The following is a 14,052-nucleotide window of genomic DNA, read 5'->3' as shown; positions in this document are numbered from 1 at the left end:
ACAGCTTGGAGATTGACAACAGGCTTTTTTATTTATGCAAAGGGCAGTGGGATGAGTAGGCTTTGGGAAGTCTTTGTACTCTGGGTTTGCAGTACAAAGAAAAATGGAGGGGGGGAACCCCTAAACTTGGAGGGAACACCTAAAAAACAACTGAATGGGACTGAGCATGCTCAGCGGGCACAGAATGCTGACTGGCAGCTGCGGAGGGGTGTGTGTGTGTGGAAAACCTGGGTGAGGGGAAGTGAAATGGACTGTTCTGGAGGGAGGGCATGGCTGGAAGACTGAATAGCAGCAATCCATGCTGCAACATTTTATTACAGATCCCACTTGCTTTAGTCCTGTTGCTACAACTTTCACTGCCACTGATCGTATTGTTACAGAAGTGGGATAACATTGTTCGGGGCTGCAAAGACTTAACCTCTGGAGTTAATGAGTGTTAGAAATTAATAAATGGTAAAACTTAGATGATATTTGAAGTAGCGAAGGGAAGACGCCACACCAGGGCCTCACCTGGGATGGAAGTCCTTAAGAATGGCCAAAGGTGCTGCAGGGCAAGAGATTCTCTGCTGGTGGACAGAGGTACAGGTGTGTGGGTGTGTGGGTGTGATGGTTATAGTGGAATGAGAAAGGTTTGTGATTTCAGCTTCCATGATGTAAGAAAAGAGGGGAGGGGGCAGGCCGCAGAAGCAGATTTAGGACAGAATGACAGGTTCCGCCTCCTGGGCACCAAGCCTAGGGAGCGCCACAGCTATGGCGTAGTGAATTGAGAAGAATGGAAGGTGAGAGGTGGGGGGCAGGGGCCAGCAAATTTTGGCCTCATAGATGGCGCCACTGAAATTTGAACGACCAAAGTTTGCCCCTTCAGGCTGTGCCCACAGGGGGGAAAGTGCTGTTTTTCATGAACCTTGGCTTTTCTGGCACAGGTCTTTGGGAAGGAGAAGGGTGGAGTCAGTCCAGGCAGAGTCCTTGTGGGGCAGAACCATCTAGGCAGGTTCAGGCAAAGGCACTCCAATGCTGCACTGCTATGGGAAGCAAACCCCTCCTGAGATGTAAGGCTCTGAACTCTCTCCAGAGTTGACCCAGGTGTGAATATGTGTAGCAGAAACCATATTTCTTCAAGACACTAGTCTCCGCTGCGCTTTGATTTCCCAATTGGAAATTCAACTCTGGGTGAGCGTTGGAAACCCCTGGAATCTTGTCCAGCCGTTCAGCAGAAATTGGGGTGGCGTGTAACAGTATTTTAAGGCATTAACAGTGTGCTTGCTAATCCCATCTATATGGAAGAGCCATTGGGTCATAAACAGAGAGCTCCTAATTTATCATGCCTTTGGGTGCCATAGAAGCTCCCAATGCCTCGGGGATACAGATGGTGTTTTTACAATGCACTAAAATGTTGCAAGGGAACACCTGAGCAATGTTTCTTAAGGCAATAACCTGGGGTGAAATGGTTGGGGATATTTAATAGACATATGGGAAACGTGGCAAATAGAGAGTCACCTAGGCTGAAATGGTAAAACCAGGATAAGCTAAATGGAATTTTGATTTTTTGGGGTGGGGGTGGGGGTGGAGATAAATTTTGTTTCAGCTACCTCCATGCATTCCCAGTTTATTGTCTAGCAAACAAGCATTTGAGTACAGTATTTGTACAAAGGGATGATATCTTTGCACCATCTTGTGGACTCTTGCAGTGACTGCAGCATATCCCCATTAAACTTTTGAGCAGTTTAAATGAGCTAAAAGCAAGGGATCCTTTAGATTTCAGTTGTTCGCTGGAAAATATTCAGCAAAGATCCGAGCGATCACTTGTGGGTGCAGACCGGCTTAAACTGTGAAAAGGCAACGTAGTAAGAGTAATTTCTTAGGGTTGTTTTAAACACTACTATGCAGTAACTCTATCTGTGCTCTTTAAAAAGGTCAGTGATCTTTTAACAATTTCAGAGGTTTCGATTTAAAAATTTACAGGCAATCCTAACTGTGTGGAGTGTGTGGAGCGGTCAACTCTCCACTGCTGTCCACGGCAGAAGGTATTTTTCTCCTATTTTGCTTCACCAACTCCAAGAGTACAAATCCGAGACATGAATCAGGCCCTGCTCCAGGAACTAAACTGACTTATGATTCTTTGGATCCATCACTAGCCCTGCTCCATCCTGCTCCAGAATTGGTTTCTTTAGGGGCCTTTCAGTGGATGCAGCTGGGGGAGGGGGGCAGAGCCTGTGCAAGGAGAACCCCACTGACTAACACTAGGAAGAATTTTCGGACAATAATTGCTGTTCAACAGTGGAATGGACTAAGTCAGAAGATGGTGGACTTCACTGGAGGTTTTTAAATAGAGGTTGGATGGTCATCTGTCAATGATTCTTTAGTTGTGATTCTTGCATTGCACAGGGTTGGAATAGATGACCCTTGGTGTCCCTCCCAGCTCTACGATTCTATGGTATAAAAATTGTTGAACTAAATAAATAACAAATGTTTCAAAGTCATTATTCTAGTCCCTTTTTTTATACCCTTAGTCCTCTTGTGGTTTCATTGCGGTTGGTTCCTCCTGCTCTTTACATTAATATGCCCAGTGGGGCTTCCTGACTTCGCTGCGTTCAGTATTGTTAAAGGTAATGTTTAACATTGCTAAATTGGAAGTCGACATTTCTCTCTTTAAATTTTGTGGCTGTTAAGATACTCTCTCCCCGCGAGGGCATTTCTGATGGATTCAGATATGCGGTTAGCTTTGGGCAAACTGTGCTGAAAATGAAACTTTCCACAAGCTTTTCTTATTATCACAAAAGAAAACTGCCAGGCAAGTAGCTAACCAGAAGGCTCTGTGTGTGGCAGAGAGAGAAAGAGAGAGAGAGAGAGAGAGAAGGTATATGAATGTATCACAGAAAACTGAAAACACATGGGCAACACATAGGTATTCTCTCAAAAGGAAATAGATTTTGTAATGGTTATGTCCATAAGGTGGGGAAAGACTGACAAAGAATGGTGAGGAAGCTGAGGAACAAAACCCAACACAGATATTTTGAATCATTAACAACCCAGGATAAATGTTCTTTAAATGAATAATAGCAAGCATGTATCATTGGTTTCACTGTGAATATTGTATAGTTCATAGTACTTTAGATCATGGGTTGGCAAATTAAGGTCCATGGGCCATATCAGGCCCAATTGCTTTCTAGATCCGGCCTGCGGACAGTCAGGGATCCAGGCTGCCGCCATAGTGTGTGCGCACGATGGTTTTTGCGACCCAGCCAAGCTTGGGGGAGAAAAGTGAGGCGGGCGGCTGCTTGAGACAAGCCCGTTCTCCGTTCGTTGTGTGCGCACAGCAATATTTTCTTCCAGGGTGGGGGGTGGGGAAGAGGGAAAAGGAGCTACAGTTCGGATTTCCACCATGGAGCTGCCGGTGACTGACCTCAGGAAGGGGCTCAGAGGCGCCTGGGCGGCTTCACTCCAAAGCAATTCTGCGCTCTGATGGGGAGGCTACTCATTAGCTACATGGTGCGAGCCATGGAAAGGTAAATAGCCACCACCTCATCTACCCTCATGTGGGGAAGATAATGTTTTTGCTTGAGCAGCGCCGGCCTGACTTAGCGTGGCCAACGGCTTTTCCCTTCACCCACACATGCACACACGCTCTCCAGGGCTGACAGGAAAGGCGCACTTACCTCAGCCCCCCACCCCCGCCTTACGAGAGAAATAACAACTGTCAATGCGTAAAACGCAAAGGAAGCAGCGTGGGTGTATGAGGGAACACCCCCCCCAAATCACATTTAGACAACATTGGGGTTGGTCCCAATAAGTGTTTTTGCCAAAAAAAATGTGGGTCACAATCATGGCAACATATAGTCCGGACCCCCCACAAGGTCTGAGGGACAGTGGACCAGCCCCCTGCTGAAAAAGTTTGCTGACCCCTGCTTTAGATTGTTTGATCAGAATATATATGCAATCTAATTTCAGCACAAAAGAAATAAAAAAATAGAACTGTGGGTGAGCAGTATTTTTATTTGTAATTCAGTAACATTTTTGGTGTTCCAAATATTCTGTTGCAAACCTTCATTTTTATTTAAGTGCTAATGACATCCTGTGCATATGCTAAGGTGCAGAAGCCACACGTAACTCATTAAAGAAGCAGGAATATGCATTGAAATATATCTGAGAAAGCAATGCAGATCTAATGAGAAATCACTCTGAAAGCCACATCATGATAATATTGTCAAGCATTAGTTGCTTCTATTTGTGCAGGACAATGCTTATATGGCTGCACCTCATTACTGAATCTCTATTGCTTTAGGCTTCTTTCTTTGAAGCCCATTGTTTGCTCTATTTGTCAGTATAACTGTAAGTAAATAACACCCATTTCTAAAGGAAGAGGTTTGGGCAAGTGTCTTTGATGAGCGCAGGCAGATTCCGGAATCACACGTGCATGTATATCACTTGCTTTCTCTATATTTTATTAATATGCTCTTGAAGTTGAACAGCTGAATGTGTGAACTGACTCTACTGAAACACGCTTTGGTGAAGAAGTGATATCAGTGGGTTGTATCTGTGATGGCTCATTCATATGGACAAGCCACCACTGGGTGGACATGCATGTGTCAATTTGCTGTGTTTCCTTGCGTTGACAAGAAGGCTACAAGGAAAATCCAAAACAATTATTGGCTATTTTCCTCCCCTCTCTCCCACCCCTGATATTCTATTGTCCATTATCCAAGTCTGGGTAGAGCAAGAATCCCATGAAAGTAGAATCATTAACATTATCAGCATAGATACCATTGACTGTTTCATCTCCATATACTTGGAGCCAGACTTCATCCCCAGATTCCAGATGGAGCAAGACAGAACCAGATGCTTGGTCAACGTTGTCCTTCTGGTACTGGTCATAAGTGATCATGACCGCCTTGTCCTTCTTGAACAAGCTAACTTTGACATCTGCCATGTACACGGTGAGATGATATGCAAAATAGTAGACTCCGTTAAAGACGCACCGGAACTTCCCTGTCGTTATGTCATAGTGATTTTGCTCATTGTAGAATATCTTCGTGAACTTGATCGGAAGATTGGGATAAGGGACTCTGGTTGTTAGACCAACACTGAAGGCAGATTGGTACCTGGAGGCAATGTCACCCTTTTCCCCTTTCAGTCCTGGGCTTCCTGGTTTTCCTGGTGCCCCTTGAGGGCCTGCAACACCAGCTGATCCTAAATTTCCACTGTCCCCTTTGAGGCCTGGTACACCTACCAAGAAAATGGATTTTTGATTAAAGTGGAGCATCCACAGAAGGTTTCATCCAGACAACCTCAGCTGAAAAAAATATTTCAGCCTTACTTTCCTTCACAAGAACAAAATTCTGAGTCAACTTCCCAGCATTATTAGGTATACTTTCGTTCTAGTAAACCCCAGAGCTGCTCAGGAATCTGAGGATTGCAGTTTCAGTGTCCTAAGAGTACCTTTGATCTCAGTCCCGCCAATTGATCAGATTTAAACCCATTAAAGCTCGCAGGGCCCTTGTGGGAATTGCTGGCTTGAATAGAAAGGAGGGCTGAAAGCGCTCACCTTGATCTCCTTTCTCTCCCTTTTCCCCGTCCTTTCCATCCCTTCCATCTCGCCCTGGAATTCCGTTGTGGCCTGGGTAGCCTGGTGCTCCTGACATCCAATTGGCACAGGCTCCCCTGGGTGGTTGTTGGGGGTCTTCTTCAGCAACCACTTCAAGGTAACAGCAAAGTTTCAGCAGAAGCACCAGCGAGCAAAAGAGGAGGCTTGATCCTTGCTTCATGTTGCACCTGGAAATAATGAGGAACTGCCTAAGGAACAGGAGTGAACAGTAAGAAGGAACAGTAGGAAACCCACAACTAATTGGAATCACAATCCTAGGCATTCCAGTGGCTCCTCTACTTCAAAGTTTACCACTCCATCACTGGGTGTAAGGACCTGGGGTGGGGTGAGTTTACACTGGGGGAAAGTGGGCAGCTGCACATCGCTGAGGAAGAGGAAAATCTGGGACAAAAAGGCTTATGTGAGTAGCTGCCTGACCTTTCAATCCACAGGGAAAACATTGGAGTCAGACAAGGGACAATCACGATGACTGAGTCTCAGAGATAGCATGAAATTTATGTGTCCACCCACCAAATGTAAGTTGTATAATTTAGGGTACAATCCTGCACTTGAGATATGCCTGCTGAGGGGCCACCGGATTTGGCAGAAGTCCGTATCAGCTGACAAAATGCCAGGTTCATCACTACTAAGACAGATATGCTGGTGGAATACTAAATATAAGCTGGTGGAACATAGCACTGGAGTGCCAGAGAGTACAAGATAAATCAGATGGGGAGAATGAGGGGCATCTAGGCCTGCTGGAGCTGGGATGCTACCAAGCAGGGCAGGGGTGGGAAATCCTGTCACATACACATCCTGTCACATACTTCAACTGATGCATGGGGAGTTCAATCCTGCTTTATGCAGGGTTTTACGGCGCTGGTATGCCCAAACCAAGCAGGATTGAACTCCCTGCACATTAGCAGGAACTGGCGAGCATGGTTGAATACATCAGTCAGGTGGGAAGGAGGTCGATCCTGCTTTTCACAGGGTGCAGATGAACCAGCCAGTTTTCAGCATCTGAACCAAGGAGAGATGAACTCATCAGCTGCTGCATGTGTGTGTGTTTTCAGTTCTGCTTTCTGCAGTTTTCAGGCTTGCCATCCAGTCCCGCTTGGGAACTTGCTGCCATGCTGGAACAAAGCAGAATTGGACCCCTTCGGCCTCAGCTAGACAGAAGTGGGTTATTTCCCACCCACTTCCTTCTCCTATATACAGGCTCTCTTTTTGATCAGGGAGCTCCATCCTTGTGAGTCGCCCGCTTCTCTTGCTTTTAGTGCCTGTCCTGGCACTGTCCTGGCCTGTTGTTCCCTGCGAGGAAGCCCCCCTCAACCACAATGGAGTGTCTGCTCTGGAGAAGCCAAGCTCCCTGCTTCCTCCTCCTTCTGCCTTTGCTGTCGCCATCTCTCTTCCTAATCCTCCCCGCTGTCAGGGACTCTGCTCCTGCCTCGGAGAGCTTTGGCAACGTTTGCCATCTGCCCCACCACAAAATGCAGAAGAAAGTCACATGAAATGAAGATCAGCAAACCAGAAGATCAAGCACCAGTTCTGTAACTGCAATCGGCAGAAGACTCAAGGCACAATCTGAAGCTGTAGCGTTAAGGGAGATCCTCCACATACAGAAGCATCTAAGGCTAGGCAGAGTGAGGCCGCTGGTTTGGGGTATCATGAAAGGGCAGCAAGCTGTTAGTTGTTTTTCCATTTTTATTGGCAGGGTGGGGGAGAGGCGCTTGTGGGATTTCCTGCTGCCAGTTCCCAAAAAATCCTAACTGGTCACTTGCATATTATCTACCTTGACTTGGGATGCAATATGCATTTGTTCTTCTGCCCCAGAGAGCAAAATGCCCTCAGGAGACCCCAGGAACTCTATTCTAACTCAATTCTACCCCTTGCATGTTTTCTCAGAAGTTCCACTTTAGAGAATGGCACTTACTTTCAGGTAAGTGTGTACAGAATTGCACCTTTCTTTCTTTTTTATAATAATTTTTATTGATTTTACATAATAAAGAGAAGAAAATACAAAACATATTCCCCCTTCTTCCCTCCCTCCCTCCACGAGTCCCCTTCTGCCACAAGAGAGTCTCATGAAAGGTGAGCAGTCGAAGGTGGTCCATTTTATAGTTGAGCTTCTCCCCACCTCACTCTCCCACCTCCAGAACCCCCCCCCCCCTGCCACCAGAGGCTCCAGTATGATAAGGAAAGGTAAGAGCGGGTGTCCACCCAGCTAATTTTCCATAATTACATTAAAATCTAAAAAAGAGAAAGAATAAAAGATTAAAAAGGAAAAGGAAAACAAAAAGAAAACAAACAGACGAATGTCTAAATCTCTTAACATTGACTTAGTGACTTCCTCAAATCCCCTCTTCCTGATTTTCATAATTTCTAATAATATCAGAATTGCATCTTGACTGATATATGCTTCTGTACAGTTTTTTACAGACAAGGGCCAAAGTGACTTGACAATTGGATTGGAGGAACGTATGTTTTATAACCTAAAGAGGCATTCTGTGAACCACACTATGACAAGCCAATAGTTCTGGACAAGGATGAAACAATGAAATGACCTCTAGATTCAAGAAACATTATCTTCAAAGTATGTGTGGCAGAGAAAACTTGGCAGATAGTGGGGTACATATCTGGACATGTCATGCTTGTACCACTTCAGTGTCCTTATCGCTACATAACTCAGGAAAAGACATTTAGGTTCCAGCACTCAGAACAGACATATCTTGATTGTAGTTGCTATATTTTCTGACTACCACCCCATATGATTTTGACGCTGCTTTCAATGTATGCCTCTATTGCAATATGCAATGCAATTCAATAATGTTTTGCATCTCAAACTGCTTGACATTTTGCTGAGCTGCTGTGGAGAAAGTTCTTGCACTCAAGCCATGTGATCAACATGAAAGGACACTCCACCCACCTTCTTTGACTACTATTCCAATACTGTACCTCTTTGTAAAAACAAACAAACAAAAAAACACTACACCAAAATGGGATCTTGGTACCCATAAAATTAAACGCATTTGTAGAATGCTCCTGGTCACATTATGGGTTAAACCACTGAGCCTAGGGCTTGCTGATCAGAAGGTCGGCGGTTTGAATCCCTGTGACGGGGTGAGCTCCCGTTGCTTGGTCCCAGCTCCTGCCAACCTAGCAGTTCGAAAGTACGTCAAAATGCAAGTAGATAAATAGGAACCGCTACAGCAGGAAGGTAAACGGCGTTTCCATGTGCTGCTCTGGTTTGCCAGAAGCGGCTTTGTCATGCTGGCCACATGACCTGGAAGCTATACGCTGGCTCCCTCGGCCAATAATGCGAGATGAGCGCGCAACCCCAGAGTCGGTCACGATTGGACCTATTGGTCAGGGGTCCCTTTACCTTTACCTTTTACCTGGTCATATAGTCACAAAACCAGCTTTTATAAAACTAAATAATTCTGATCAGGGAAACTTGTCAATGCCCACTTTTCCTGGTAGGAAGGCAAAATGCAAAGATATACAATAATATCAAAATATTGGAGAGGAACTGAAGGATGACAAAGGATTACTAAAGCTGCAATCCTATGCACACTTACTGGAAGTGAAGAAGTGAGACCTACTTATGTGGGGAAATGCACAGGATTGGATTGATGGCTGCATTTCTATGCTCACTTACCTGGGAGTAAGCTCAATGAATGATATTATTATCTAACTAAATATGCATAGGCTTGGGCTATATAGAAAATTTGCAGAGTGAGTGCAACATATCTGTGGGTTTGAAGTCTACTTTAAAGTATTACATTAGATGCATTAGATGCATAATAGTGTGGATTATATACTGTAGTATTTATCTTGATCTTCCAGGACAAAAACAAGCCTGATCTTTGAAAATTAATATTCCTACATTTCCGGACTTTTGAATTATCATTGGCACTAGCCTAAGATAACGTATTCTGTTCTGAAACAATATTATGGAGCTGTGGAATGATGAGGCTGCAATCTTAAAGCCACTTAGTACTATATGTTGTGCAAAAGAAAGATCTATTATGTCTGAATATTCTTTTAAAATTGCCATCTTCATCTAGATTATTCAGTGTGACACAATCATTGTGCTGGACTGTCTGCAGAACTAGGATGTATTAGCAGAGTGAAATCCTAAGTGATCTATACTGTACATTGTACACTCCTTAGAACAGCTAAAAACTCTCATCAGGCATTCTCACCTGAGGCACACCAAATTTGTTAATTAGTTAGCATAACATATGTCACCTATTTGGCTTAATATTGTACTCTAGCAAGAAAGGCAGATAACTCTAATTAATGTGCTTATATAATGTATCTCTTTCTCCTTTTCCTTCTCTAGAAAATACCCTTCAATGTAAGTCCCGCTGAACTCAATCAGACTCGAATAAACTTGCATAGGGATTGTACTGTTAACTCACTGGCAGACAATCATGAAGAATCTAAGTTAGTAACCAACAGAAGGCAGAAAGCTTTCAGATTTCTTGCTGCAATAATTTTCTTATCAAGAGTTTTTCTCATTTCTGCACCAACTTTGAATCCATTCTTGACTGCTAATTCAAGCACTCAGGGGACATGGAACAATGCTGTTAAGTGAGAGCAAGCAATTCTGTAGATAGCTTTCCTAAATAATTGGTTCCTAAATAAAAATACAAGCGTGCAGTTTCTTTACGAAATGAATTATCTATTTGAATGGTGTAGTATAATGCTCTAACAAAAAATGGCTCTTACCAGTTGTTCTTTGTATGATGTCCTAAGTTGCTTGCAGTCACTTCAGAAATGCAGTGGAGAGAATGGTCGGGTCTCTCAATCACTTGCCATATCACAAAGAGACATGTGGAGCTGTCAGTTATGATGCTGTCCTTTCTATTTGCTACCGAGCATGCTAATTTAATTCTATGCACTTTCTATCATTTTCCTGTTTCTTTTTTAATTTGGGATAATTTTAATTGTGTTCTATTTTTAGAGAGACATATTTTAAAAGGAACCAGATGGCTTGCTCAAGAATTGTCAAACCAATGCTAATTAGATATTGTGTTACCAGAGGAATATACAGCAGACACACACACACACACACACACAGACAGAGAGAGAGAGAGAGAGAGAGAGAGAGAGAGAGACTTCAAATTATAAACTGTAGTCTTTTACTCTCAATTTCCTTGGGGATAGTCCCATTGAATTCAAAGGGAGTTTCTTCTGACTGAGCAGTAATGTTTTGCTATTAAATAAGTGGTTTAACAGTGCAATCCTATATAAGCCTACTCAGAATTTGGTCCCACTGAGTTCAAAAGTGCTTACTTCCAGGGAAGTAGGCATAGGATTAAAAGAAGCAGTCTTTTAATTTTATATTTGGTTTTGACTCTTTGTTTCTTTGAGTATGGATCTAGCTATCTAGCTATTTATCTAAATAAATAAATGCCTATTTAGTGGAAGGAAGAGTTCTGTGCTTTGCTAGTTAGACCCTTTTTTAAAAAGGAAATAAGCAACTTTATTAAGTACCTCTGTAATTTACTATCATTTATTAATGATATGAATCATTTGCTCTGCAGGCACTTTCTGTCTGCCTGAGCATACAGCAGCCGGAAAGATTGCCAGATTGATTTGCACTGACAAGTGGACAGGTAGCCTTCTCTTGCAAGATTATAGACCCTTGCTAATAGCATGAAATATAACGTCTCCCAACCGCTTATAACATTTCATGTGCTCACCCCTTGGGCACTTGTCAAATCGCCAGATACACATTTGCTATTTAATGTTTGATAGCACTGCTGCTGCTGCTGTTGTAAGCTTTTTGTACTGTGTTCTTTTGCAGGGAATTTGTAAGCCTACAAACACTTCACTTTTTGACATTTGCATATTTTATATGTACCCGGCTTGCCCATTAGTACAGCTCCTGATGCAGCCAATTCCCCCCCCCCCTCCCGAGACCCAGTTACAAAGGGAAAATATGATGTCCGTGATACAATAAGTTATATTTGGCTGCACGATATGAAAGCACTTCAAACTGCCTGCTGACAAGCAAGAAATCTCTCGGTCAGATTAGAACAGTGGTGTCAGGTGTTAAGCTCCTATTGTCAGGGCTCCTGCTCTTTCTGCAGCCAGAAGGTTTGACTCTGTTGCATTCTTTAAATGCACTTTTTGTTCATACGGGGTCTGAATTATTGGGGGGAAGGGGCCTCATTTTAAAAACACAGATGGCAGGCAGGCATCATCCACAAGAAATCTACAAGGCACGCCAGCCGCCACCAACCAATTTTTCCCCAAATCACACAGGTAACCAGGCAGACAAATGCAGAGGGAAGAATGTGTAACTGTTCCCAGGGCAATGCCGATAAGTAAGTCCGCTGGAGGGAACCAATCAAAATACAGCTGATTGTGTCACCCATTCATCCTCTCATTGCTCAAGGGGTCGTTCTTTTGAGATGGTAAATACTTTCTTCTTGAATCCAGGTCCCAGACCTACCCTATTCATGCACAAAATATGCCCTTAAGACAGGATTTGTAAGTGAAAAGAACCATTGGGAGAGGTTTTCCCCCAAGATATTTCCTTCTGCAGAGGAATATTTGGGGTCATTAGGAGTCAAGATGGCTTCAGGATAGCTCTCCTGTACTATTTCAGACATGTGGTTTATATTCTGTATGTGTGTTTACCTTGCGCACTTATGAATATTCATGTTATTTATGATACCTTAGAATTCTTATGTGTCCATTGATTAGCAAGTTACAGCTTTAACGTGTTTGCTTTCAGAATTATCTTATATCAAGACCTGCTTAGTTGTTGAAATATTGGCTATTTCTGATTCTAGGTAAGACAGGTGGGGTGAGTAGTCAGTATTATGAAGAAGTCGTTTGTTAGTCCCCTTTTAATTGTTATCAGGAAGGATGTTAAATAGGGCTGCCACATATCCGGGTTTTCCCGGACACATCTGGGAATCGGGCGGCAAAAGGGCAGATTTTTGCTGAATTGCCCAAATGTCTGGGGAAACCGGGCAATTTTATTATTTGAAAAATGCTTTTTTGGGGGGGGGGAGGGAGATGTTCCAAAAAAAAAAGCTCTTGGGAATATGGCAACCCTATGTTAAAGGAATAAAGAGGAATGGGATTCTCTCCCCCATCCTTTCAAGGCATATTTATTAGGGATATTTTGGATTCTAATCTGTTGTAGTGATTGTATGAACCAGCAGGTGGCAGTTAGTGTACATAAATACAAGAGGGTTCTAGTCTATGTACATACTGTAATTTATAATGAAGTTTCCATCTCTCTCTCTCTCTCTCTCTCTCTCTCTCTCACACACACACACACACACACACACCAACTCCAAACTCCAAAGTCTCTACCAGCTGTCTATACAGAGAAATGCAGTAGGCAAGGCTTCTCTGGTATTGGAAAACCTTCACCTGTTACATTTCTGTGTGTCAGTCAGGTGATCTGGTTTAGGAGCAGCATCAGTAAAACACACACACACACACACACCAAGCCTAATTTATAAAATGTGTCATCTTATAATGGATAGCCATTTCAGAAAATAAGAAGGGACTTGCTGGATCAGACCAAAGTTTCCAAACTAGCCCTAGCTTAGTTCTTCTGCGAAGCCCACCAGCAAGATAGGAAAGCAACAGCTCTCATTGTTTGGTAGCAAGTATTCAGGGACAAAGCACCTCTGAACCAGTTCAATCTAATTCCAAACTCCACAAGCATTTCTGGATGTTCTGGGGAAATGACATTGGTGACAGTAGAAATAATATCAAAATATACTGGAAATGCTGGAAAAGCATTATTCAGTGTTATTAAGGCCCAAGTGTTATTAAGGCCCAAGACTACCAAGAACTCATCTAAACCAGATTAATGGGCAACAAAATGACAAATGAAGGTCAGTGTGATTAATAGTGTAAAGCAGGCGTGTTCATCAGGTAGATCATGATCTACCGGTAGAACACTGGATATCTGTGGTAGATCACTGGTAGATCACTGGCTCCCCCCAAAGAAGCTCAATAAGTTTTGTCCCCCCCCCAAAAAAAGCTCTACAACTTTTACCGGGAACCCCCAAAAACAGGGCTTTCCTTCCTAAAAAAAAAAAGGTCAACAACTTTAACCAAAAAAGGGGGTAGATCACTGCCAGTTTTTAACTCTGGGAGTAGATCGCAGTCTCTTGGGAGTTGGCCACCCCTGGTGTAAAAGAATCAGTGTTGGTCCTGCAGTTCCATCATTTACAGGAATCTACCCCTTGATTCTGCTACCTGTGTGGGTGCAACCAGAACAGAAGCAGTTCCTACTAATTTATTTGGCTCTTACCAGTGGGGACTGTCATCTCTCCCCCCCCCACCCCCCAGGAATGCCCCTGGATACAACACTACACTATGATGAAGCATTATTCCCAGGGGGCATTATGTCCTAGGAATATGGCCAGCAGACTGCGAAGACCAGCCAAGTTGCCACTCAAAGTGGCAGCAAGACTTTTCCTTTTTGT

General features: G+C 43.4%; 1 protein-coding gene across 1 annotated transcript; it reads right to left on the bottom strand.

Moving 5' to 3' along the window:
- Positions 1-3,979: 3,979 nt before the first annotated feature.
- Positions 3,980-10,446, bottom strand: ADIPOQ (adiponectin, C1Q and collagen domain containing). The gene is made up of 3 exons (XM_035134055.2): positions 10,316-10,446; positions 5,543-5,790; positions 3,980-5,223 (listed from the first exon to the last, which is right to left on the bottom strand). Exons 2-3 carry the CDS (start codon positions 5,760-5,762, stop codon positions 4,685-4,687), a joined length of 759 nt encoding a protein of 252 aa, XP_034989946.1. The 5' UTR covers positions 5,763-5,790; positions 10,316-10,446; the 3' UTR covers positions 3,980-4,684.
- Positions 10,447-14,052: the final 3,606 nt, after the last annotated feature.

This window comes from Zootoca vivipara, chromosome 5 (assembly GCF_963506605.1).
Source record: "Zootoca vivipara chromosome 5, rZooViv1.1, whole genome shotgun sequence".
Lineage (NCBI taxonomy): Eukaryota > Metazoa > Chordata > Lepidosauria > Squamata > Lacertidae > Zootoca > Zootoca vivipara.
Note: the sequence above shows the minus strand (reverse complement) of the source record. Positions and strands in the feature narration are given on the sequence as shown.